Source organism: Scyliorhinus torazame, chromosome 2 (genome assembly GCF_047496885.1).
Source record: "Scyliorhinus torazame isolate Kashiwa2021f chromosome 2, sScyTor2.1, whole genome shotgun sequence".
NCBI classification, from domain to species: domain Eukaryota; kingdom Metazoa; phylum Chordata; class Chondrichthyes; order Carcharhiniformes; family Scyliorhinidae; genus Scyliorhinus; species Scyliorhinus torazame.
In genome coordinates, this window is record NC_092708.1 from 188,640,116 (window position 1) to 188,667,381 (window position 27,266).

Sequence of the window (27,266 nt, forward strand, 5' to 3'; positions counted from 1 at the left end):
TGTACTTTATTTCTAATGTTAACAAATACAAATATAAATCTTTTAAAGCTACCTTCATTTTTCTGACACTATGTACATCCATAACCTGTCACTTCTTTCTCCAGCATCTGGCTGTGTGTTTCCTGTGTTGTCTGTTTTTAGTGCCAAGATCTGCCATGCATTTATTTTACTTTCTGTTGAGTGTTGCACCAGAGGCTCTGTCACTTGTCAGAACATCATTATAGTTTGCACATTCTCCCGGTGTTTGCATGGGTTTCGTCCTCATCAACCCAAAGATGTGCAGGGTAGGTGGATTGGCCACACAATTTAGCAATTGCCCCTTAATTGAACAAAAATGAATTGAGTACTCTTTATAAAAAAATTAAAAAAAACATTTTTAAGTCAGAACATCATTACTGCAGTGTGTCAAATGGTGTATTTTGGAAAACGTAAGTGTTCTTCTATTCAACCTCATCTGGTGTTGGGACAGAAACTAGATCCTTTGCATACTCTTTTTTTTCATGCCCTAATTTACATGAATCTGTGCTACTAAAAGCTGTCAATTCTGTATCAAGTTTGTGCGATTACACTGGCCGCCTATGAAGAACTTTTTCACACTGCTCTGACATGGTATGTATGAGCACTAGTTTAAGGAACTCTCCACTCTCATTAACTAGCACTTGCCTGAAGGAATACCTGTCAACAGAAATAGACTGGTTTCTTTAATAATGCAGCACTGACCACAAAATGCAGTTCTCACATGAGTGTGTGTGGAGGGAGGGATTTAGAGCAGCGACATCCTTTTGCACCCAATTTGTAAAAATAAATTTAGAGTACCCAATTCATTTGTTTTTCCAATTAAGGGGCAATTTAACATGTCCAATCCACCTACGCTGCATATCTTTTGGTTGTGGAGGTGAGACCCACGCAGGCACTGGGGAGAATGTGCAAACTCCACGCGGACAGTGACCCAGGGCCGGGATCAAACCGGGGTCTTCGGCGCCGTGATGCAGCAGTGCTAACCACTTCGCCTCAGTTGCGCCCTTTTGCACCCAATTTTAACTGCCGTGAAGACAGGTAATCTTCCCCCATAATGAGCATTACTAATAACCTAAAAATTATGTGCAAAAGTTATGTAGCATTGAGTTAGACAATTTTGCAGTACCATGTACAATTTGCTTTGAGTAGTTGATACCTTAAAAAGACTTGCTTCAAAGAACTGAGGGGCAGAGTATGTTACATAGAGGCCTTTCATCAGCACCATTCGAAAAGCACAGCACATATGTGCACATGTTGGCCACTGTACATCATGGTCACCATACAAACAGTCCCACTTCAAATTATATCCCAGTTTCAAGTTATTCAAGATGTGGAGATGCCGGCATTGGACTGGGGCGAGCACAGTAAGATGCCTTACAACACCAGGTTAAAGTCCAACAAGTGGAAGTTTCTCAGACCTGAGGAAGGAGCAGTGCTCCGAAAGCTAGTGATTCGAAACAAACCTGTTGGACTTTAACCTGGTGTTGTAAGACTTCTTACCAAGTTATTCAAGTTCTCATTAACAGGCTTTGTGTCTTTAATACAATCATTACCACTCCCTCTGCCTGTGTTCCACGACATCTTTGTCATTTAATCTCTCCCTCGCCCTCCAATCTATCGCTCAGCTCCTTTCCTCCATCGGCCCTGCTCCCCTTTTTCAACCGTATAAAACCCACCGCATTCCTGCCTTTCTTCAGTTCCAAAGAAAAGTCGTATTGGATTTGAAATGCTAACCCTGTTTCTCTCTCCACAGATGCTGCCCGACCTGCTGAGTTTTCCCGGCAGTTTCTGTTTTTATTCCAGTCCGCATGACACATAACATAGAACATAGAAAATACAGCACAGAACAGGCCCTTCGGCCCACGATGTTGTGCCGAACCTTTGTCCTAGATTAATCATAGATTATCATTGAATTTACAGTGCAGAAGGAGGCCATTCGGCCCTTTGAGTCTGCACCGGCTCTTGGAAAGAGCACCCTACCCAAACTCAACACCTTCACCCAACACCAAGGGCAATTTGGACATTAAGGGCAATTTATCATTGGCCAATTCACCTAACCTGCACATCTTTGGATTGTGGGAGGAAACCGGAGCACCCGGAGGAAACCCACGCAGACACGGGGAGGACGTGCAGACTCCGCACAGTCAGTGACCCAAGCCGGAATCGAACCTGGGACCCTGGAGCTGTGAAGCAATTGTGCTATCCACAATGCTACCGTGCTGCCCTTGAGAACAAATAAATCTACACTATATCATTTAACCGTAATCCATGTACCTATCCAATAGCTGCTTGAAGGTCCCTAATGTTTCCGACTCAACTACTTCCACAGGCAGTGCATTCCATGCCCCCACTACTCTCTGGGTAAAGAACCTACCTCTGATATCCCTCCTATATCTTCCACCTTTCACCTTAAATTTATGTCCCCTTGTAATGGTTTGTTCCACCCGGGGAAAAAGTCTCTGACTGTCTACTCTATCTATTCCCCTGATCATCTTATAAACCTCTATCAAGTCGCCCCTCATCCTTCTCCGTTCTAATGAGAAAAGGCCTAGCACCCTCAACCTTTCCTCGTAAGACCTACTCTCCATTCCAGGCAACATCCTGGTAAATCTTCTTTGTACCTTTTCCAAAGCTTCCACATCCTTCCTAAAATGAGGCGACCAGACACCTGTTGCCCCTGCTGATTACATTTGAGGGGTTACCAGCCAGAGTTTCTTCTCTGCAGTTAGCTATCTTAATGCATTGATGATAGATTAGCAAAGTACATACAGGGTCTTGGCAGCAATTGGAGACCAAGCCTTGAGGTGCAAAATTGTTAATTGACATCAGCCCCTCTCTGTGCATTAACTGAAAGGAATCCGTTCCAGTTTATAAATGGCACAGGAATACCATTGTGTACCTGTGGCAATTCTCTAAATATGGGCTCATTACTGACTGACTGAGGTCACCCAAGACTGCCTGGAAGGATGCAGTTGCATCAAGATTTAGGGCTGTAGTCACTATGACTTCCAGTGTTAAAGTTCTGCTTCCTATTCAGTAGTACTCCCTGTTGATGCATGATACAAGTCATTAGCTAGCACATAACCTGGATGAGTGAACACTCACAACAGTCAAGAAGTTTGACACCATCCAGAACAAAGCACCCCATTTGATCGATACCCCATCCACCACCTTAAACATTCACACCACCCATCACCAACACATTGCAGCAGCAGTGTGTATACCATGTACAAGATCCAGTGCAGTAACTCATGGAAACCACCACAGGTGCTGTAACGGTTCAAGAAGGCAGCTTGCCACCACCTTCTCAAGGACAAATAAAGATGGGTTACAAATGCTGGCCTTTCCAGTGATGCTCACACCTTGTAGAATCATAGAACTTACAGTGCAGAAGGAGGCCGTTCAGCCCATCGAGTCTGCACCGACCCTTGGAAAGAGCACCCCACTTAAGCTCACACTTCCACCCTATCCCAGTAACCCACCTATCCCTTTGGACACTAAGAGCAATTTAGCATGGCCAATCCACCTAAACTGCACATCTTTGGACTGTGGGAGGAAACCGGAGCACCCGTATGGAACCCATGCAGATACTGGGAGAAAATACAAACCCCACACAGACAGTCACCCGAGGCCGGAATTGAACCCGGGATCTGGAGCTGTGAGGCAGCAGTGCTAACCACTGTGCCACCGTGCTGCCCAATGAAAGAACAAAAACAAAGCTTGCATAATCCCTAATGCTAGTTTTTTTTTCTAATTAAGAGGCAATTAAGCGTGGCCAATTCACCTACCCTGAACATCTTTTTAGGTTGTGGGGGCGAGACCCACGCAGACACAGGGAGAATGTGCAAACCCCACACAGACAGTGATCCGGGGCCGGGATTTAACCTGAGTCCTTAGCACCGTGAGGTAGCAGTGCTAACCACTGCATCAGCGTGCTTGCCCTCCCTAATGCTGGTCTTGGTTAATGCAGAAAAACCTAGTATAACCCTGGTGACTTTTCACTCTTCCAGCTTCAACCCTTACCTATTCCAAATCTCATCAAATGTTAGACCACAGGTCTTTGGGAGCAGATTTGTCTAACTGCTCAGCTGATGAGACACCGTTACACATTGAGGGAATTTTTTTCCACTCTTTACTATTTGGCAATTCGAGACGAGGAGTCAAAAATCTTCTATTTTAGATAGGTGCGCGGAAGAGGAAAACAAAACCGGGGGATAAAACACAGTAAAAATCAGGGATCGCCCTCAAGATCACAGCTGGGCAGAGACGGACATCTCTGGCTAAATTCTGAATGGCTTCTGGCTGGTAAAGTGACAATTCTCATTGGGAGATAGCAGAATTTTCTGTTAGCAGAGCATTTGTTTGGTACTGTGCTGGATAACACCGTTTACTGCCGCAAGCCTTGCTGTATCCATCCTCAATCTCTTTCCACTACACCATAATCTCCAGATATTTGACTCAGTCCCTTATTATTCCTTAACTCAACCCAGATATGCTGGTTGAAACACTGTGTGGCTGCAATCATTCACTAATGAGCAACTCTACTTTTTGCCAATTCTCCTGAAGATTTTATTTCTGCACAGATTTAGTTCCCAGAATTAGTTGGGCTGAAATCAAATATTTGCCAATATTGCATCATCATATGCCTCTGTATGAACTATGTTTCTACTTCCCTCATTGTAGTTTTAATTCTCATTTTTGCACATTAGATATAAGTACTGCAACCACAATCTTTGTGCGCTCCTCAGTATCATTTTTTTGGTTATTGATTCATCTACTGTCCTGCTGCTGAACCACCCTCCTGTCTGTACAGGTATTTCTCTCCGTCCTGGATGGCTTTGGTTGGTTTGCTCTCTCGATATTTCTGAATGAGTTACAAGCTGGCCAGGGTCTGAATCACCTCATTTACCTGGGATAAAGTGAGCACAAGTACCACTTGAGCCACATCTCAGTGGTTCCCACCTGCCAATAGCACCTGCAATCCATGGGGGTGGCATGATGGCACAGTGGTTTGCACTGCTGCCTCACAGCACTGAGGTCCAAGGTTCGATCCACGCCCCGGGTCACTGTCCGTGTGGGGTTTGCACATTCTCCCCGTGTCTGTGTGGGTTTCGCCCCCACAACCCAAAGATGTGCAGGGTAGGTGAATTGGCCATGCTAAATTGCCCCTTAATTGGAAAAAAAATTGGGTACCCTAAATTTATTTTTTAAAGCATCTGCAATCCATGGATAACCTGCCCTTGGCAGGGAATGGTGTGCAAACTCCTCGCAAACCTTTGTACGTGCGCATATTGTAAAAGTGGTACTCAGTGACACTGTAATCGTGTACACAGTTTATTGTGCCTCGCGGAGGCGCCGATTTGACGCCAAATCACAATTCTCCGTCACCTCAACAGCGGCGTCAATGCAGTCCGGAACATGCGTACAGTAAATACTGTTTGCATATTAGCGAGCCTGACCCGGTATTCTCCGGGCCTCCACGATTCTCCGCCTCCGATGGGCCGAGTTCCCGACAGTGCGGTTCACTTGTGCTTTTAAAAATCGTGAAACCGGTGTCGCGGCTGCTGAGGGAGAGAGAGGAGGTATGGAAAGTGTCCAACATGGCCATAGTGTGCTAACAGATGCGCTGCTGGCCGGGGGGCTTCTGCCAGGGCCAGGGCCGGGGGAGGCCTTTGGGGTCGGGGTGGATGGGCACGGAACACCATTGCCGCAGCCGGAAAGGCAGCCATGCAGCTGCACAAGCCGCTGACTGCCTACTGTGAACTTAGGGGCACGGATCGTATAGGTATCCCACCAGGGCATCCTACTAGGTGCCCTCTGGCCCCAGCCGACCCATCCGCTGTATGGGCACACTCCAGCGCAACCAGTGCCATCTTGATGGCTGGGATGAGTGGGTGTGGGAATTGTAATGTGTATGTGTGGCTACAACTTGTCAGCCTCCCAAGTGTCAATCACGGACCCGGCGAATCCCACACCATTTTCCATTGGAATCGATTGTGTTCCACGTGGCACTGGTGCTTGCCCCTCAACAGTAGCGGAATCGGTTCAGGTGCGGCGCCAGTTTTGCTGTCGTGAAAGTCCACAAATTCTGCCCCGGTGTCAATTAGTCTCAAGAACGGAGAATCCAGCCCCCTAACTTTTATTTACTGTTTTGAAGCGTGGGGAGCGGCAGCGGAACAGAGGCACAATTGGCTGATGAACTTTTAACAACAGAATACAACATTTATTGAACAAGAAAAGATTAACTTTATTACACTGCCCTTTCACCTACAACTATATCTTTACAGATATATGCAGATTCAGAAGCATAACGCAAGTTGCAAAATCTCTCTCACTAATGTTCACAGAAAGTATACAGTCTATCTAAACCAGTCGGTGACTTGTGGTCAGACCCCACCCACACTCTGAACCCAAGTGACAAATCCCACCCCAAACAGATGTTATGGATTTTTCATTGACTTCCCTCGGGCACTAGTCACACTGTGAGCCAACTGGTCTCACTGGAACTCTGTCTTTCACATGAGGGTTTCCATTCTCCGCATGAGGATTTCTGGGTTTCCATTTCTCCACATGAGAATTTCCAATCTCCGCTCTCGAGGAACACCTCTTGGAATCTTCTTCCAAAGTATGCTTTTTCTCAGATCTCAATAAGGATCCACCTCCATGGTTTCAACATCTCCTTCCAATGTTCCTCTTGCCTGCATCACCACGTGCATTCAAGCTTCACCTTCCACACAATCTCTACGATACTCAGCCATACCAACAGAACGCGACTGCTTCACAGACCCATAATAAAGAGTTGCAGGCTTTTGGCTATCTCCTTGTATCTCTGGCTTCTCACAGACCTATTTTCCTTAAGCCTGCTTGCTGCAGCTTTCTCACTTTAAACTTGGAGCCTTCCTCTACTCCTCTCTCTTGACTTCACTGAACAGGATCAGTTTCAGATGCCCTGTCCTTGACCTTTAACTTAGTTTAAAGGTCTTATTAAGACATTTTCCTTTTAGGCTCTGCTCCCTGCAGTTCCCAGTAAACTGCTGACAACACGGTATCTCGCTAGAGATGCAGAACCCATCAACATTCACTGGTACTTGAACTTGAGAGCAACTAATTTAAGATTCTTAGACTTATTTTCCTCAGCAATCTGCTCAAATGTCCAACTATAGAGGACTTCAACTGTGCCTTCACCTTAGAGCATAATCACAAACTGAACTAAAATCTGCTGCTTCGTCTCTGTGGGTTCTCCTCTCTGGACGCCTGCTGCGAGGCAACAGCGCAGTTTTTTTTCTACTTTGTTTTTCAACTTCCCTAAATTCATAAGACCTCATTAAAATTGCAGGCGTACGGCGGCATCATGTCACAGTGGTTAGCGCTGCTGCCTCATGGCACTGAGGACCCGGCCGGGGTCACTATCCGTGTGGAGTTTGCACATTCTCCCCGTATCAGTGTGGGTCTCACCTCCACAACCCAAAAAAATGTGCAGGGTAGGTGGATTGGCCACACTAAATTGGCCGTTAATTGGAAAAAGAATTGAGTTTAAAAAAATTGCAAGCAGCCCAGACCTGCTGTCTCCACTCGAAAATGAAACTAGACCCAGGTTTAACCTTTTTAACCCACAAAAAATATAAATTAAACTTAAGTTTAAAACTTATTCCTAATACCAACAAATACAGTTTACTTAACTACCTCTTATTTCCAAACAGTTACAATGTGTATATGTTTTCTGTATTCTTCCTAAAACACTTGACTTTGTTCCTCTGATCCCATGCAGGGTATTATTCATTGTCATCTAAACCAGTGTAACATGGAAACAATTAATGATTTCTCATTTTATATTTACCCAGTTGTGTTTGCAGTGTTTCTAAAAACAATGGGAATGAATGTTCCTGAGTCATGGAGCGGGATTTACCCCCCCTCTGGCTCGCGCCCTCCCCCTCTCTGGCTCGCGCCCTCCCCCTCTATGGCTCGCGCCCTCCCCCTCTCTGGCTCGCGCCCTCCCCCTCTCTGGCTCACGCCCTCCCCCTCTCTGGCTCGCGCCCTCCCCCTCTCTGGTTCGCGCCCTCCCCCTCTCTGGCTCGCGCCCTCCCCCTCTCTGGCTCGCGCCCTCCCCCTCTCTGGCTCGCGCCCTCCCCCTCTCTGGCTCGCGCCCTCCCCCTCTCTGGCTCGCGCCCGCCCCCTCTCTGGCTCGCGCCCGCCCCCTCTCTGGCTCGCGCCCGCCCCCTCTCTGGCTCGCGCCCGGCCCCTCTCTGGCTCGCGCCCTCCCGCTCTCTGGCTCGCGCACTCCCGCTCTCTGGCTCGCGCCCTCCCGCTCTCTGGCTCGCGCCCTCCCCCTCTCTGGCTCGCGCCCGCCCCCTCTCTGGCTCGCGCCCTCCCCCTCTCTGGCTCGCGCCCTCCCCCTCTCTGGCTCGCGCCCGCCCCCTCTCTGGCTCGCGCCCGCCCCCTCTCTGGCTCGCGCCCGCCCCCTCTCTGGCTCGCGCCCTCCCCCTCTCTGGCTCGCGCCCTCCCCCTCTCTGGCTCGCGCCCTCCCCCTCTCTGGCTCGCGCCCTCCCCCTCTCTGGCTCGCGCCCTCCCCCTCTCTGGCTCGCGCCCGCCCCCTCTCTGGCTCGCGCCCGCCCCCTCTCTGGCTCGCGCCCTCCCCCTCTCTGGCTCGCGCCCTCCCCCTCTCTGGCTCGCGCCCTCCCCCTCTCTGGCTCGCGCCCTCCCGCTCTCTGGCTCGCGCCCTCCCCCTCTCTGGCTCGCGCCCTCCCCCTCTCTGGCTCGCGCCTGCCCCCTCTCTGGCTCGCGCCCTCCCCGGCTCGCGCCCTCCCCCTCTCTGGCTCGCGCCCGCCCCCTCTCTGGCTCGCGCCCGCCCCCTCTCTGGCTCGCTCCCGCCCCCTCTCTGGCTCGCGCCCTCCCCCTCTCTGGCTCGCGCCCTCCCCCTCTCCGGCTCGCGCCCTCCCCCTCTCCGGCTCGCGCCCTCCCCCTCTCCGGCTCGCGCCCTCCCCCTCTCCGGCTCGCGCCCTCCCCCTCTCTGGCTCGCGCCCTCCCCCTCTCTGGCTCGCGCCCTCCCCCTCTCTGGCTCGCGCCCTCCCCCTCTCTGGCTCGCGCCCTCCCCCTCTCTGGCTCGCGCCCTCCCCCTCTCTGGCTCGCGCCCTCCCCCTCTCTGGCTCGCGCCCTCCCCCTCTCTGGCTCGCGCCCTCCCCCTCTCTGGCTCGCGCCCTCCCCCTCTCTGGCTCGCGCCCTCCCCCTCTCTGGCTCGCGCCCTCCCCCTCTCTGGCTCGCGCCCTCCCCCTCTCTGGCCCGCGCCCTCCCCCTCTCTGGCCCGCGCCCTCCCCCTCTCTGGCTCGCGCCCTCCCCCTCTCTGGCTCGCGCCCTCCCCCTCTCTGGCTCGCGCCCGCCCCCTCTCTGGCTCGCGCCCTCCCCCTCTCTGGCTCGCGCCCTCCCCCTCTCTGGCTCGCGCCCTCCCCCTCTCTGGCTCGCGCCCGCCCCCTCTCTGGCTCGCGCCCGCCCCCTCTCTGGCTCGCGCCCGCCCCCTCTCTGGCTCGCGCCCTCCCCCTCTCTGGCTCGCGCCCTCCCCCTCTCTGGCTCGCGCCCTCCCCCTCTCTGGCTCGCGCCCTCCCCCTCTCTGGCTCGCGCCCTCCCCCTCTCTGGCTCGCGCCCTCCCCCTCTCTGGCTCGCGCCCTCCCCCTCTCTGGCTCGCGCCCTCCCCCTCTCTGGCTCGCGCCCGCCCCCTCTCTGGCTCGCGCCCGCCCCCTCTCTGGCTCGCGCCCTCCCCCTCTCTGGCTCGCGCCCTCCCCCTCTCTGGCTCGCGCCCTCCCCCTCTCTGGCTCGCGCCCTCCCCCTCTCTGGCTCGCGCCCTCCCCCTCTCTGGCTCGCGCCCTCCCCCTCTCTGGCTCGCGCCCTCCCCCTCTCTGGCTCGCGCCCTCCCCTCTCTGGCTCGCGCCCTCCCCCTCTCTGGCTCGCGCCCTCCCCCTCTCTGGCTCGCGCCCTCCCCCTCTCTGGCTCGCGCCCTCCCCCTCTCTGGCTCGCGCCCGCCCCCTCTCTGGCTCTCGCCCTCCCCCTCTCTGGCTCGCGCCCTCCCCCTCTCTGGCTCGCGCCCTCCCCCTCTCTGGCTCGCGCCCGCCCCCTCTCTGGCTCGCGCCCGCCCCCTCTCTGGCTCGCGCCCTCCCCCTCTCTGGCTCGCGCCCTCCCCCTCTCTGGCTCGCGCCCTCTCCCTCTCTGGCTCGCGCCCTCCCCCTCACTCGTGCCCTCCTCCCGTTTCGCTCACTCCCTCCCCCCTCTTACTCACACACTACCCCCTCTCGCTCGTTCTCTTGTGTGCCCCCTCATGCTCGCTCACATGCTCCCCCTCTCTGGCTCGCGCCCTTCCCCTCTCTGGCTCGCGCCCTCCCCCTCTCTCGCTTGCGCACCCCCTCCTCTCACATCCTCACATGATTTCGCTCCTCTCTCGCGCCGATGGCGCTCCTTGTTCTTGACAGCTCTCACTCATGTGCTGATAACTATCTCTGATAACCCACAAAAAATATAAATTAAACTTAAGTTTAAAACTTATTCCTAATACCGACAAATACAGTTTACTTGTTCTTGCTGTTTCCATTCCTGTGGTATTTTTAAAAGATAAGCTTACAGACCAGTCGGTACAAACAAACAAGAGCTTTATTGAAAAGGTATTTACAGGCTGTTAGGATAAACTGTCCATTTGACCGTGCAAACAGTCGATGATGTCATCAATAAGTCTCATGATTGGATTCTTAAAGTGACCTTGTTCCAATTAGAAACAAACATGAATGCACAACACTTTCTTCCCCTTTACATTATAGGTTCCTGCAATGAAACGCAATATGACATTAACAATCAAAATTTACAATATGAGCAATTTATAAACAAGTCAATAAGTTAGATGTTTTGGAGGATGTCGATTCCTGTGTAATTACCGGCAAACCTCGGGCATCTGCATTTTGTATTGACTGCAACCTGTGGTATTTTTGGTTTACTTTGAACGTTGTCCGTAGTTGACTCAACTGGAGTCGACTTAGTGTTCAGAGATTGACTCGGTGTTGAATTGTCCTCAACTGAGATACGGGTCTGGATTCTCCCATCAGCGGGATCCTCCACATCACCAGCAGTGCACTCATGCCCACGGATTTCCCGGCAACGTGGGGGTGCCCACAATGGGAAACCCCATTGGCCGGCTGCTGCAACGGAGGATCCTGTGTCTGATGGGGGTGCGCCGCACCAGAAAACAGGTGCGACGGGATGGAGAATCCCGCCCATTGTCTTTCGCAGTTATTTCTGGTATTGTCAGGTTCTCGGGAATGTCTAGGTCTTCACGTGTCACAGTTTGTAGCGGACTCTCGGTTAATTCTCTGCCAAAGTAGTTCTAGTTGCTAAATGTTGATCGGCATGTCTCCTCCACAAAACATTGTCGCGAGTATGAAAGACATTTAAAAGGAGATCGGTCCTGCCCGTGCTAAGACGATGGAAGGTCTCCACTTCTCATTGGTGATACAGTTCCTTGCCAATACTTCCTTTTTTTTTTACAAATTTCGAGTATCCAATTATTTTTTTTCCAGTTAAGGGACAATTTAGTGCAGCCAATCCACCTAACCAGCACATTTTTGGGTTGTGGGAGTGAGACCCACGCAGGCACGGGGAGAATGTGCACACTCCACATGGACAGTGACCCAGGGCTGGGATCGAACCCGTGTCCTCAGCACTGTAGGCAGCAATGCTAACCACTGCGCCACCGTGCCACCCACATCTTGCCAATACTTCCTGACCTTTCTGAAAAACACGTTTAGCCCTGTTCTCATGTCGCAAAACCTGACTTTGATGTTTCCTCTCAACGATTTCTCTTGTCTTAGGCAGCTTCAGCAAATCACGTGCTGTGTGTAACTGACGTTTTATCATGAGTAATGCCGGAGAACTTTGAGTTGTTGAATGTGTCGTAGTCCTGTATGTCATGAGGTATTGGCTTAGTAGGGCAGCACCGTTGGGCAGTGGTTAGCACTGCTGCCTCACGGCGCCGAGGTCCCAGTTTCGATCCCGACCCCGGGTCACAGTCGTGTGTAGTTTGCACATTCTCCCCGTGTCTGCGTGGGCCTCACCCCCACAACCCAAAAAGATGTGCAGAGTCGGTGAATTAGCCATGCTATATTGCCTCTTAATTGGGGGGGAAAAAAGAATTGGGTACTCTAAATGTATTTTAAAATAGGCATTGGCGTGGTCATTTTGTCATTGATCTTTGCTGATGAGTTACCATCAATGAATGCTTCTTTGTCTGAACAAACCTTTCATCCAGCCCATTTGTGGCAGGATGAGAAAGAGCAGATCGCATGTGTTGGATTCCGTTCTCCTTTAGATAATTTGTGGATTCTTGCTAAATGAACTGTGCCCCATTTTCACCTGCAAGTTGTTCAGGATAATAGTATCTTGCAAAAGTTTCACCAGTCTTTATTGTTCACTCTGAGGATGTAGTCGTTATACTGGGAACTTCGGGCCATTTTGAATGCCCGAAGTTGCCAAAGTGAAAAACATTGGTCCGCCATATGTTCCGGCATAATCCTATGAACTCTTTGCTATGGCCGTTCTGACCATTCCCGTGGGTGTAATGGCGCTCGTGGTGGCAGGCTTCAAAACTTTGCACAAGCAGGTGCCTAGATTTCGCTATTGAGCCACGGCCCTGGATCTTGATGCAAATGTATCACCATTCTCTTCTCTTTAGTATTGGGCAATATGACTCATTGTTGCTTGCAGGTTGTTCAACCAAATCTTGCACTGCTCCCACCCGATAATGTGATGTGTCGCAAGTCGTTTGCAAGGGCAACTTCAGATCAAACCGTTGACTTTAGTAGTACCTCTTTAGCTTGTACAAAGGTCTTCTCACACTGATCCACCCATTTCCATTTCTTGTTTTGACACAATAGGTTGTGTAAATGTTTGAGAATTGTTACTAAATTAGAGACAAACCTTCCATAATAGATTAATAAGCCCAGTTATGGATTTTACTTTGAAAGCAATGTGTGCAGTCCCTTTGCATCGATGACATACCCCAGGTATTCAATAGAAGATTTGAAGAATTCACATTTATCCTTCTCTGCTCATAGTCTGTAATCTTCTAGTCTCTGGGTGTAGCATCTAAATTTTGAAGATGCTCTTCTTCATTCTTTTCAGTAACAAAGATCTCGTCGAAGTAGCACTGGACTCCGCCTAGTCCGCTTATAATTTGATCCATGGCATGTTGGAACAATGCAGGTGCAGACGTGATGCCAAATGGACGACTTATATATCTGAATTGCCATTTTTGTGTCATAGTTATCAAATATTTTTGTGAATCTGGACCACATTTATCTGGAAATAAGCTTGACGAAGGCTAACTTTACTGAAATGCTGGCCTACAGCCAACCCAACAAATAAATCATCAATTAAAGGCAGAGGGTACTGCTCTGCACACAATACCAGATTCATACTGACTTTAAAATCGGCACATATGCTTATCGAACTATCTTTTTTTAATAAATTTAAAGTACCCAATTATTTTTTTCCAATTAAGGGGCAATTTAATGTGGCCAATCTACCTACCTTGCTCATCTTTGGGTTTTGTAGGGCAGCACGGTGGCACAGTGGATAGCACTGCAGTCTCAGGGTGCCGAGGTCTCAGGTTCGATCCCGGCTCTGGGTCATTGTCCGTGTGGAGTTTGCACATTCTCCCCGTGTTTGTGTAGGTTTCGCCCCACAACCCAAAGATGTGCAAGATAGGTGGGTTGAACATGCTAAATTGCCCGTTAATTGGAAAAAATGAATTGGGTACTCTTTATTAAAAAAAATTTTAATTTTTAAATTTAATCTTTGGGTTTTGTGGGGGTGAGACCCACGCAAACACGGGGAGAATGTGCAAACTCCACACGGACAGTGACCCGGTGCCAGGATCGAACCCGGTCCGCAGCGCCATGAAGCAGCAGTGTGAACCACTGCACCACCATGCCGCCCCCGAACCATTTTTCTTAATCACAGGTATTATCGGTGTGGGCCACTCACTTACATTAATGGGTTCAAGGACCCCTATCTTGATCAGCATCTCTAGTTCTGTCTTAGGCCTGATGACGTACAGCACTGACCAAGCCGTTAAGCATCTTGCTTGTCATTCATCCTTGATCTTTATCTTGAGGTATCTTTCATGCTTCCCAGTAAAGGAGTGGCCCAATAAAGGTTTGTTGCGGCCACAACGGCCAGTACATTCAAGGATAGTTTGTCATCTGACTGTGATTTTTTCTGGTCCTTTTTCACGCCCTTTGTGTATCATATGGATCCTTTTCCCTCTATTCGGTTTTCCATTTGATCCACTTGTTTCTTTCTTTTTATAGTTCTTGTTTAGAACCTACTGTTTCTTTCTCCAACACGCATGTTACATATGCCCCTTTTTACTGCATTTTGCATCTGCGCCAGCAGTCTGCTGCTGTGTGCAGTTTTTGCACATCGGTGGCAATTCTGAGCGTGTGTCTGTTCGGGTCTCAGCTGACGTTTTATGGATTCTAGTGCTCAAACTTAATTGTTAGGCTTCCTTAGCTGCTAATTTCATAGAGATTACGACTTCTAAAGCTTTCTATTAACAGCCTTTTTTTGGATTGCTTTGCCTCTTAACACACCCACTAGTCTGTCTCTAATAGTGCCAGTCAAGACATCACTAAATTCACAGTATTCAGCTAATTTCTTCAAAGTAGCTACGGACTGTGTGATTGATTCACCTTATTGGTTATGTTTATTGAACCTGAACCTCTTGGCAATGACCAACGGTTTAGAAAAGAAGTGGCCCTGCAATATCTCCACAATCTCACCATTGGTTTTCGAGCCTGATTTTTCTGGCTGCACCAGACTTCGCAGGAGGTTGAATGTCTCTATCTGCCACAATTTTATTTGCTTGTACAAAAAAAATCAAATCTTTAAGTATATGAACTCCACTGCTCGGTGTTCTCATCATACCATCCCATGGCGCCAAAACTTTCTGCCATTTTTACTATGGAAACAGCTTGCGTTGCACAATGTGCCGTGAAATATTCAGGACTGGATAAGAAAGTAAAGACGCTTTGAGCAGGTACAAAGGGAGTCAACTGGCAGAGGCCTTAGTGGAGTACAGAAAGTGTGGGGAGGAACTTACGAAAGCAATTAGGAGTGCAAAAAGGGGGCATGAAAAAGTATTGGCAGGTAAGATTAGGGAGAATCCCAATGATATTCTAGAAGTATATTAAGTGGGAGAGGATAACCAGGGAAAGAGAAGGGCCCATTAAGGACAACGGGGACAATCTGTGCGTGGAGCTGGAGGACATTGGTATGGTGTTAAACGAGTATAAGACCATAAGACATAGAAGGGGAAGTAAGGCCATTCGGCCCATCGAGTCCACTCCACCCTTCAATCATGGCTGATTTCAACTCCATTTACCCGCTCTCTCTCCATAGCCCTTAATTCCTCGAAAAATCAAGAATTTATCAACTTCTGTCTTAAAGACACTCAACGTCCCGGCCTCCACCGCCCACTGTGGCAATGAATTCCACAGACCCACCACTCTCTGGCTGAAGACATTTCTCCTCATCTCTGTTCTAAAGTGACTCCCTTTTATTCTAAGGCTGTGCCCCCGGGTCCTAGTCTCCCCTGCTAAGGAAACAACTTCCCTACGTCCACCCTATCTAAGCCATTCATAATCTTGTAAGTTTCTATTAGATCTCCCCTCAACCTCCTAAACTCCAATGAATATAATCCCAGGATCCTCAGATGTTCATCGTATGTTAGGCCTACCATTCCTGGGATCATCCGTGTGAATCTCCACTGGACCCGCTCCAGTGCCAGTATGTCCTTCCTGAGGTGTGGGGCCCAAAATTGCTCACAGTATTCTAAATGGGGTCTAACTAATGCTTTATAAAGCTTCAGAAGTACATCCCTGCTTTTATATTCCAAACCTCTTGAGATAAATGACAACATTGCATTTGCTTTCTTAATTACAGACTCAACCTGCAAGTTTACCTTTAGAGAATCCTGGACTAGGACTCCCAAGTCCCTTTGCACTTCAGCATTATGAATTTTGTCACCGTTTAGAAAATAGTCCATGCCTCTATTCTTTTTTCCAAAGTGCACGACCTCGCACTTGCCCACGTTGAATTTCATCAGCCATTTCTTGGACCACTCTCCTAAACTGTCTAAATCTTTCTGCAGCCTCCCCACCTCCTCCAAACTACCTGCCCCATCACCTATCTTTGTATCATCGGCAAACTTAGCCAGAATGCCCTCAGTCCCGTCATCTAGATCGTTAATATATAAAGAGAACAGCTGTGGCCCCAACACTGAACCCTGCGGGACACCACTCGTCACCGGTTGCCATTCCGAAAAAGAACCTTTTATCCCAACTCTCTGCCTTCTGCCTGACAGCCAATCATCAATCCATGTTAGTACCTTGCCTCGAATACCATGGGCCCTTATTTCACTCAGTACTTCACATCTGTCTTCAATCGGGAGAAGGAGGTTGTAGGTACAGAATTGGGGATCTGGGGCGCGATTCTCCGAGGCCGCGCCGGTTGGGAGAATCGCCGGCTGCGCCATTATATCGCTGGTCCGACGCTGTCCCGCCATTCTCCCAACCGGTGTGAACGGCCCCGTCGGGTTCTGCGCCGTGCCAGCCGGAGAATCACCCGAGACACTCACAACAGCGATTCTCCAGTACCCCCGCTATTCTCCGGCCCGAATGGGCCGAGCGGCCGCTCCGACACGACAGGTTCCCACCGGCGCCGTCCACACCTGGTCGCTGCCGGCGGGAACTGTGCGGGAACGCTTGGGGGGGGGGGGGGGCCTGGGGGGGGGGGGGCCTGGGAGGGGGGTTCCTTCACGGGGGGGGGGGGGGCGCCGATGGGGTCTGGCCCGCGATCGGGGCCCACCGATCGGCGGGCCAACCTCTCTAAAGGAGGACCTCCTTTCCTCCGCTGCCCCGCAAGATCCATCCGCCATCTTTTTGCGGGGCGGCCTCGGGGAGGATGGCAACCGCGCATGCGTGGGTTGGCGCCGGCCAACCCGCACATGCGCGGGTGACTTCATTTACGCGACACCGGCCACGTCATTTACGTGACGCCATTTTTTTTATGCAGCACCAAGGCCCAGCGCGCGTAAAATACGCGACCCCGCTTCTAGCCCCCCAGGGGCGGGAGAATATGGGGCTGGGAGCGGGCTCCGACGCCGGAGTGAAACATTCGGCCTGTCGCGATTCTCCCTTTGGGAGAATCGTGCCCCTAGACTGTGAGGTTCCTGAGCAGTTTAACACTGAGTGAGGAGATATTGAAGCTTTTGGCGGGCTTAAAAGTAGACAAATCCTCATGTCTGGATGAGTTGTAGCCCAGGCTGCGTTGGAGGCAAGGGTGGAAATTACAGGGGCTCTGGCCAAATGTTCAAGAAGGGCGGCAGTGAATTTCAGACCAGTGAGTCTCTCATCAATGGTGGGGAAGCTATTAGAGAAAATTCTGGAGGGAGGCAAGGCTTGCTTGATCAGGGATAGTCAGTGTGATTTTGTCAGAGGGAGGTCATGACTATCACATCTGATTGAATTTTTTTCAAGGAGGTGATTGGGTGTGTAGATGAGGGTAATGCGGTTGATGTAGTTTATATGGATTTTAGCAAAGCCTTTGACAGGGTTCCACATGGGAGACTGATGATGAAGATAAAAGCACATGGGATCCAGGAAAACTTGTCAAGTTGGATCCAAAACTGGTTTAGTGGTAGAAGACCACTAAGGTTTATGTGGTTGTATTTCAATAACTTAATGGGCCTGAAACAGCAATACCATGGGGTTTTTCATTTTAAAAAAAAAGGGGCAGCACGGTAGCATGGTGGTTAGCACAATTGCTTCACAGCTCCAGGGTCCCAGGTTCGATTCCGGCTTGGGTCACTGTCTGTGCGGAGTTTGCACGTTCTCCCCGTGTGTGCGTGGGTTTCCTCCGGGTTCTCCGGTTTCCTCCCACAGTCCAAAGATGTGCGGGTTAGGTGGATTGGCCATGCTAAATTGCCCATAGTGTCCAAAATTGCCCGTAGGGTGGGGTTACTGGGTTATGGGGATTAGGTGGGGTTACTGGGTTATGGGGATAGGGTGGAGGTTTGGACCTTCGGTAGGGTGCTCTTTCCAAGAGCCGGTGCAGACTCGATAGGCCGAATGGCCTCCTTCTGCACTGTAAATTCTATGTCTATGTCTATAAGACAGAGGATGATGGTAGAAGGCTGTTTGTGTGACTGGAGGCCAGTGTCCAGTGGCGTACCACAGGAATCAGTGCAGGGTCCCTTATCGTTCATGATTTTTCTAAACTATATAGATGAGAATTGTGTGGGGGATTATGAGTAATTTTGTGGATGATCAAAGATTGGCATGGTGGTTAATAGTGAGGAAGAAGGTCTTGTGTTGCAAGAAGATATAGAAAGGTTGGTCAGATGGCAGATCAGTGGCAGATGGAATTTAACCCTAAGGTCTGAGGTGATGCACTTTGGAAGGCGTAACAAGTCAAGGGAGTGCTCAATGAATGGCAGGACACTAGGAGTTCAGAGGGATCGTAAGGTGCTTGTCCATAGATTCCTGAAGGCAGCAGAACTTGTTAATAGGGTAGTTAAAAGGTATATGGTACACGTGCCTTTATCAGTCATGGCATAGTTTATAGGGGCGGCATGGTGGCACAGTGGTTAGCACTGCTGCTTCACAGCGCCAGGGACTCGGGTTCAATTCCGGCCTGGGGTGAATTTTCTCCCCGTGTCTGCGGTGTTTCCTCCAGGTGCTCCAGTTTCCTCCCACAGTCTGAGATGTGCGGGTTAGGTGGTTGACCATGCTAAATTGCCCCTTAGTGTTAAAAGATGTGCATGTTATGTGGGTTACGGGGATAGGATGGGGGAGTAGGCCTAGGCAGGGTGCTTTTTCAGACAGTCGGTGCAGACGTGATGGGCCGAAAGGCATCCTTCTGCACTGTAGGAATTCTATAAGAGTACAGAGATTATGTTGGAACTGTATTAAACTTTAGTTAGGCCACAACTGAAGTACTTTGTACAGTTCTGGTCGCCTCACTATAGGGTGTGATTGCACTGGAAAGGGTGTAGAGGAGGTTCACCAAGATGATGCCTGGGATGGAGCTTTTGAGCTATAAAGAGAGGCTTGGTAGGCTTGGGTTGTTTTAGAACATACAACATACAGTGCAAAAGGAGGCCATTCAGCCCATCGAATCTGCACCGATCCACTTCAAGCCCTCACTTCTACCCTATCTCTGTAACCCAATAACCCTTCCTAACCTTTTTTGGACTCTAAGGGCAATTTAGCATGGCCAATCCACCTAACCAGCACATCTTTGGACTGTGTAAGGAAACCGGAGCACCTGGAGGAAACCCATGCAGATGGTGAGAACGTGCAGGCTCCGCTCAGACAGTGACCCAGCAGGGAATCGAACCTGGGGCCCTGACACTGTGAAGCCACAGTGCTAACCACTGTGCTACCGTGCTGCCTGAGAAAGCTGAGGGGAACCTGATTGTGGTGTATAAGATTATGAAGGGTATGGGCAGAGTGGATAGAAAGCAGATGTTCCCCTGACTTAAAGGGTCAATAGCGAAGGGGTATAATAAGGACAGCACGAAAGCACAGTGGTTAGCTTCACAATGCCAGGGACCCGGGTTTGATTCCCGACTTGGGTCACTGTCTTTGCGGAGTCTGCACGTTCTCCCCGTGTCTACGTGGGTTTCCGCCGGGTGCTCCGGTTTCCTCCCACAAGTACCGAAGGTGTTTGTTAGGTGAATTGGACATTCTGAATTCTCCCTCTGTGTACCCGAACAGGCGCCGTGGTGTGGCGACTAGGGGATTTTCACAGTAATTTCATTGCAGTGTTAATGTAAGCCTACTTGTGACACTAAGAAAGATTATTATTATTACGGGGAGGGGCTGGAAGTTTAGAAGGGATTTGAGGAAAACATTTTTGTGAGTCTGGAATGCACTGCCGGGGAGAGTAGTAGAAGCAGAAAACCTTACAACCTTTAGAAAGTACGTGGATGAGCACTTGAATTGTCATAACATTCAAGGCTATGGGCCAAATGCTGCAATGTGGGATTAGTGTAGATTTAGTGTATTTTTCTTGGTACAGACTCAATGGGTTGAAGAGCCTCTTCTGAAATGTATAACCATGACACTGCCTTGCTTGTTTTTTTTCGAATAAAGTACCCCTGAGCTCAGCCCATTTCCCTCTGAGTTTTGGAACACCCCCAACTCTTAAACTATTGTTGCAGGGTACTTGCTACTCAGGATGCTTCCTGTACTGTTTCAGATCTTTCCAGGCAGAGCACTTGGCAAGTTTCTTTTCAGTGTTGTTTCCTCCAAAATCTATGTTTAAATTCCAGTTCCTTCAATGGGTGCTACCGATATTTGGCACCCCTCCATTGCCAGCTTTGATGCCGCAAAGTTTTTAGCTTAATCCTTTTTGGATGGCTGCCCATGGATCGACAATTTTTCTACATTGAATAAATAGAATGGAAAGCCTAGCCCACTGAAGGCAATGTGGGGTGAAATGAGGGAGGGGGTACAAGAGGCCAGGGCTGGAACTAAGGAGAGCTCAAAAAGGTTGTAGAGATTGTAGGCAGCACTGAGATATGGAGGAGCAAGATAGACAATCTCGCCGATTGATTCTGACTGCAGTGGTTAATGTCAATTTTTTCCCAATAACAATTAATTTACTGTTCCGCACGCCCACAAGTTCTGTGCAACTGGATGCAGGTGGAAAATCGCTGATGTTCAACTTACTATAGTCACAGCCTGTAATGGTCACTGTGGTGATAAGGTACTGACTGTATTGAACACTGCTGACAGAGAGCAGAGACTCGCATTGATAAAATCACCGTGGGAGGACACATTTTCTCTGAGATACTTGCAGTCATGCATAGGTTTCTCTGAGACTTAGAGGTAAAAGTACAAGATGAGATGTTCAGAGAGCTGCAGCACTGCTTACTACGAAGCTATCTTCCTCTAACTTGATGCACTGTTAAATCGCAATGCATTTCACCTCCTGTATTTTTCCTCATAGGATGTGGTCTGGGGATTGAATTCATTATTTACTGTAAGTATTTATGCTGACCAAAAATTATGTATAGTTACAGTTTTAAACAAGGTTTTTGCCCTGCTTTGGATCATTCATATGTGTTGTCCATCTAAGTGAAACAGGAGATAATTAGAGTACCCAATTCTTTTTTTTTCCAATTAAGGGGCAATTTAGCGTGGCCAATTGACCTACCTCGGCACGTCTATTTGGGTTGTGGGGGTGATACTCACACAGACACGGGGAGACTTTGCAAGCAGATAAGCATTTCTTCTGTTTCACGTACTATTAACCTGTTCAGTGGCAACCACTATGAAACACTTTGTAATTAAGTCTACAATGTCCCCTGCTAAACCCCTCCTAAAACACGTTCAAAGGTGCAATTCATGCAAATCTCCCAATGTGATGTAACAGATATCTGTGAGTGAGTTACAGGTTGTAATCTAATCGAGGGGTCCCGGGTGACTGGCAGGAGTTAATACATAGAATAATAGATACCTGGGAGCGAATTACATCTGGAATTGAATCAAGGGGTCATGGGAGATTGGCAGGAGTTAATGCATAGAATAATAGATACCTGGGAGCGAATTACATCTGGAATTGAATCAAGGGGTCCTGGGGGATTGGCAGGAGTTAATGCATAGAATAATAGATACCTGGGAGCGAATTACATCTGGAATTGAATCAAGGGGTCATGGGAGATTGGCAGGAGTTAATGCATAGAATAATAGATACCTGGGAGCGAATTACATCTGGAATTGAATCAAGGGGTCCCGGGGGATTGGCAGGAGTTAATGCATAGAATAATAGATACCTGGGAGCGAACTACATCTGGAATTGAATCAAGGGGTCCCGGGGGATTGGCACGAGTTAATGCATAGAATAATAGATACCTGGGAGCGAATTACATTTGGAATTGAATCAAGGGATGGCTGAGATAGATTGCCAGGATGTGGTGCTGCAGGTACCCCTGCTACATAACTATGGTAATTCTGGATGTACACACCCAGTGAACGGGTGTGGGCTGGTGACTGGACAAGTGGCAACTTATCATCCAAGCCTGATCCCATTTTAACTCAACATGTGTACTTTTCCATCATCCATGAGCAAGTATCCCATAGTAACTTAAGGTGCTGGATCTAATTATAGCCCTTGTTAGCATTCGAGCTGAGAGCAACTGACTCAGCACAGTGGACAGATGAATGGACACTCTCCTGCTCTACATGGTTCAATGTTGCTTCACTTACTCAGAGAATCCCACTCCCTGCTATTGGAGCAGCGCCCCAGTATACTTTGAGTTTAGGTTTTATGAATGACCTTAAAAGAGCTCCTAGCTTTGACCATTGTTCTCTCCATCTGCCACAGGATCTCCTGAATTTTGACGATCCCCTGAATATTGAAGCTGCAGAGCAACATCTGCGTGACAAGGTGGGTCAGTCCGTGTGCTAATGAGACATGTTCTGCACACAACACCAAAGGCTACAAAGTGTGAACTCATTCTGCATGGGTCTGTGTGGTGGGGAATGGAGGGATGGTGTCTTGTGTGGTACTACAAAGGTGGGGTGGGGGCAGTCATCCGTGTAGTATTTCAGGTGTCATATTATGGTGGGAAGTTGCTATATGTGGCGTTACTTGAGCCAACGCCTCCACCCTATCCCCATAAGCCCACCTACCCTTTTGGACTCTAAGGGGCAGTTTAGTCAATCCACCTACCTGCAGATCTTTAGACTCTGGGAGGAAACCAGAGCACCTGGAGGAAACCCACGCAGACACATGGAGAAAGTGCAAACTCCACACAGACAGCCACCAGAGGCCGGAATTGAACCTGGGACCATGGAGCTGTGAGGCAGCAGTGTGTGCCACTGTGCCGCCCCATTCAGCCTGCCCTGCGTGTGCCAGCTCTTTGACAGAGTTAACCAATTAATCCCACTTCCCTGCTTTCCTCATAGGACTGTTAGTTTTTTTTCCCCTTTTAAGTGTTTGTGCAATTTGCTTTGGAAGGTTGCTATCAATCAGATTCTCCTACCAGGTGTGCATTCCAGTTAGCAAGTTTCTCCTTAATTATTCTCTCTAAATCATTCATGATTTTGAACATCTCTATCAAATCTACGAGCCTTCTCTGCTCTAAGGAGAACAATCCCAGCTTCTCCAACCTCTCCACATAACAAGTTCCTCATCCCTAAATCCAATCTGGCAAATCTTTTCTGTACTGTCTCCAAGGCCTGATTTCCTTCTTAATGTGTGGTGCCTAGAACTGACCACAATCCCCAGCAGAGGCCTAACCAGTCTTTTTCAAGGGCGAGCATAACCTCCTTACTTTTGTATTGAGTGCCTCTATTTGTAAAGTCAGAGATCCGACATGCTCTCTTTGCCTCATCAACTTGCCCTACCATCTTCAAAGATTTGTGTACATCAATCACTGGATCTCTATGCCTAACAACCCTGGAAATTCTAACATTTAGTTTCTGTTGCCTCTCCTTGTTGTTCTTACCAAAATGTATTAATTCACACTTCCTGCATTAAATACTGCATTACATTTTATATGCCATCTCTCTCCCCATTTCAGTAATCTGTCTATGCGCTCCTGAAATGTGTTACTATCCTCCTCCATGTTTATTACATTTCCAGGTTTTGTATATTCTGCAAACTTTGCAATTATATCCAAGCCAGGTCAAGAATACACATTGAAAAAAGAGCAGTGGTCCTATTAATCCTTGGGGAACATCACTGTACACTTCCCTCCTGTCTGAAACACAACCATTCACCACTATCCATAGAATTCCTACAGTGCAGAAGGAGGCCATTCGGCCCATTGAGACAACGGGAGAAAGTTCAAACTGCACACAGTCACTCAAGGCCGGAATTGAACCCAGGTCCCTGGCACTGTGACAGAAGTGCTAACCATTGTGTTGCCAATATTCTGTCCTCTGCCCCTGAACCACTTTAGTATCCATGTTGTCATTGTCTTGTTCATCCTTTGTGCTTTAATTTTGCCAACAAATCTATCATGTGGCACTCTGTTATGTGTAACATCAACTGCAATGCTCTCGTCAAACCTCCCCATTAACAAATCCATTTGGACTTTCATATTTTAGTAAACAGTTTGTTAAATAGCAATTGCTTTTTCCAGGAATATTGGGCGCTATTCTCTTCCCCCCCCCCCCACACACACACACACACACACACACACACACGCGCCGGGTGGGAGAATCGCTGGGGCGCGGTGCGAATCGCACCGACCCCCGCGCGCGATTCTCCCACCCCCCGGAAACCAGCGGCGCACGATTCGCACCGGGCAGCTCGGAGAACCGGCGAGCGGCGATTCTCCGGCCGGATGGGCCAAGCGGCCGCTACGACACAAAAGGTTCCTGCCAGCGCCATCCACTGGGGGGGGGGGGGGGGGGGGGGGATTGGGCTGCCCCAACTGCGCATGCACGGGTTGGAAGGACGCTGGAGCAGCGTGAACCGCTCCAGCGCCATGCTGGCCTCCTGTGGGGGCCAGAATAGGTTGTATCCGGGCCCTGTTTGCGCCGTCATGAAATGCGACGGCGCGAACACTTGGCCTCAATATCAGAGAATCGCCCCCATTGTCTTTGCAAGTTTCTCCACCACTGACATTAGGCTGATGACCCCGTGGTTGCCCAGTTTATTCCCCCACCCCACCCACCAAACCTTTACAATGGGACTGGTACACTAAGGATGAGCACCTGACTGTCACCCAATGTCCTGGATGTCTGACTGTTTCTGTATTGTTCCTGCAGGACGACTTTCGGAGTAAAGTACAAGATTATATTAAGCGTTTTGCGAGATGATCACACGAGCTGCCTTATGGGACACTTTACTTCAAGCTGTGGAAGCCTAGTCTTCTGTCTTGAGATGTTGATCATCGATTAAACACTGGATTGAGGCAGTCCAGTGACAGTGTTGTTATGAAGAAGAGAGGCTGTTGGTGCGACTTTGAATTCTACGTCAGTACAATACAGCAAGTGATGGGCAACTTTGGGCTAAGATTCAAGAATAATTACACTTATTGTGGCAAAATAGTCGCGTTTTCTTCAATTATAAGGATTGTGCAGAGCATCTGGAGTCTGTCTCTTTACTGATTGGATCACAAAGGACAGTTTTTCTAGTGTCACCTGCTGTGGTTTGGAAACCACAATATTTTGCAACAAAATGTCTTATGACAGAAGGTGTTTGATTAAAGCATTAACAGCATGTGGCTTGTAAATATTAAACAACTGTGTGTGGGGGAAACCCAGTGAGCAATACTTGAGCCAGTTCTCTATCCTTGGGTGGTGCACTGCCTTAAATAAATTGAACATATTACTTGGCCCCCACTGCTTGGTCAATCTGTTGGTGCAGATGTGAATCATATCTGTTTGAGAATTGTAATCCCTGAGCTGAAACTAAGGTTTAAATGAGTGATATATATATATATATATATATATATATGTATACATATGTATATATATATGTGGCATACCTATAAGTACATATATTACTAAATGTGAAAAATATGTTGTGTACTTGTATGCATGTGTATATATATATATATATATATATATATATACACGTATGCTTTGTGTGTATTTAATGTACTTGTGTATATGGATATATTACCATGTGTAGTGTTTACAGTGCTCTTATGAGTGTTGATCTCTCTCCTCACACTGAAGCATTGAGCAATGGAAAGTGTCTTGCAGTGCACTTTTCTCCAACAGCTGATGACTCTACTTCACCATTCAAATTACCTCTCACATTTACCATTAATGCCACCTAAATCCATCCCCACAGAGTAATGAGAGACCGTAACACACCGACAAACATCAGTGAACAGAGCCACCCCACTCCACCCCCCGCAAAATTATTCAGCCAGCACCTTCTGTCACTGACTATATTAGGACTGATTTTAAGCACCCCCCCTCATGCTTACACTTAGTAGCCTCCCCCCATCACCATGTTACTGACCATAGCTCTCCTCCCTCCTTCAGGTACCTTGCCCTGAGAGCATTGGCAACCATGGACTTCCATTGGATTTGTCTATGATGATGCTTGGCAAAGTGTTTCAGTGGTTTGCTGTTGCCTCCTGCAGTGTGGCTGACCAGGAAACTCTCCCACTCTTGCTGCCTGCCATCAGGCGTATCAGAAGGATTTGCAGGTTGATAATCAACCTTCTGTGGCCATCAGGCCCTGCAGTGGGACTTGAATCCGGAGCTTCCGGTTCAGAGGCCTCCCATTGCACCACAGTATCACTAACACTACTCTCTACTGTTGTTAATCCAGCTGCCTCACGCTATCACTCAGTGATCCCTCTCCCTCAACATCCTATGTTACTGACTGCACCTCACACTGTCACTCAGTAACGCCGCCCCAACCCCAGCACCCCATGTTACTGACTGTATCTCTTCTGATGTTAATCCAGTTTCTTACACCTTTGGACTGTTTATAGGGGAATTAACATGTGTTTGGAAAGTAAGGATGCTGATGGACATGGAAACAGGATGAAAGAGCTATCATTTCTAATAAACTTGCAAAGGTGGGCTCAATGAACTGAGTGGTTAGCCCCTATCCATAGTCCTGTAAGTGCTCTTTAAGGCATGTAACCCACTGTGTGAAGCTTTTGCTTGTAAATGAAGGCACCCAATCCATGTACAGTTTCAGAAAAACAGCTAGCCTGCATCCACCAAACTCTTGTATCTGGAAAGAGACCTGTTTCTGGAAGCTGATGGTGTTTCTGTCTGGCTCGCTTGCAGGCTAACTAACCAAGCAGCAAGGTGCCAGTGATTTGTGTAAATGAGATTTAAACGTGCCAAAGGCAGTTAAGCTGCCGGAGGCATCAAATTTGCAGTCATCCTCAACCCTATCCCTCTGACAAATGTAGCTTTCCAAGGTTACCTTTGCCTGCAGCTGCTTATGTCTGATCAGTATAACCTTTCCCCGCCACTTTTATCTAACCATATAAAAATGACACACAAATCCTGCATCTCTCTGAAGTTAGACGATGAATGGGCTAAGAGATACTGTGTTGTTTATGCACCTCATTGGACCTCAAATTTGTTATATCAAAGGACTAATCAAACCGATTGTGAGATCAACTACCTTTGAAAAGTCAGGAATCAATAGCTATCCCACCAGGCTAACATTTTCTAATAGCTTTCCTCAACTATAAACTTATTTCATTAGCACCATTA

At 48.7% G+C, this 27,266-nt stretch overlaps 1 protein-coding gene across 4 annotated transcripts in view; it reads left to right on the forward strand.

Moving 5' to 3' along the window:
• The window catches only part of LOC140394299 (NEDD8-conjugating enzyme UBE2F-like), a 571,886-nt gene extending 545,265 nt beyond the window's left edge, over positions 1–26,621 (forward strand). For all 4 annotated transcript variants that reach the window (XM_072481459.1, XM_072481467.1, XM_072481484.1 and 1 more), the window contains 3 exons: positions 21,064–21,096; positions 22,441–22,503; positions 24,837–26,621. In XM_072481459.1, the coding sequence (XP_072337560.1) occupies positions 21,064–21,096; positions 22,441–22,503; positions 24,837–24,887 (147 nt within the window). In that variant the 3' untranslated portion in view covers positions 24,888–26,621. The remainder of the gene's footprint in view (positions 1–21,063; positions 21,097–22,440; positions 22,504–24,836) is intronic.
• Positions 26,622–27,266: the final 645 nt, after the last annotated feature.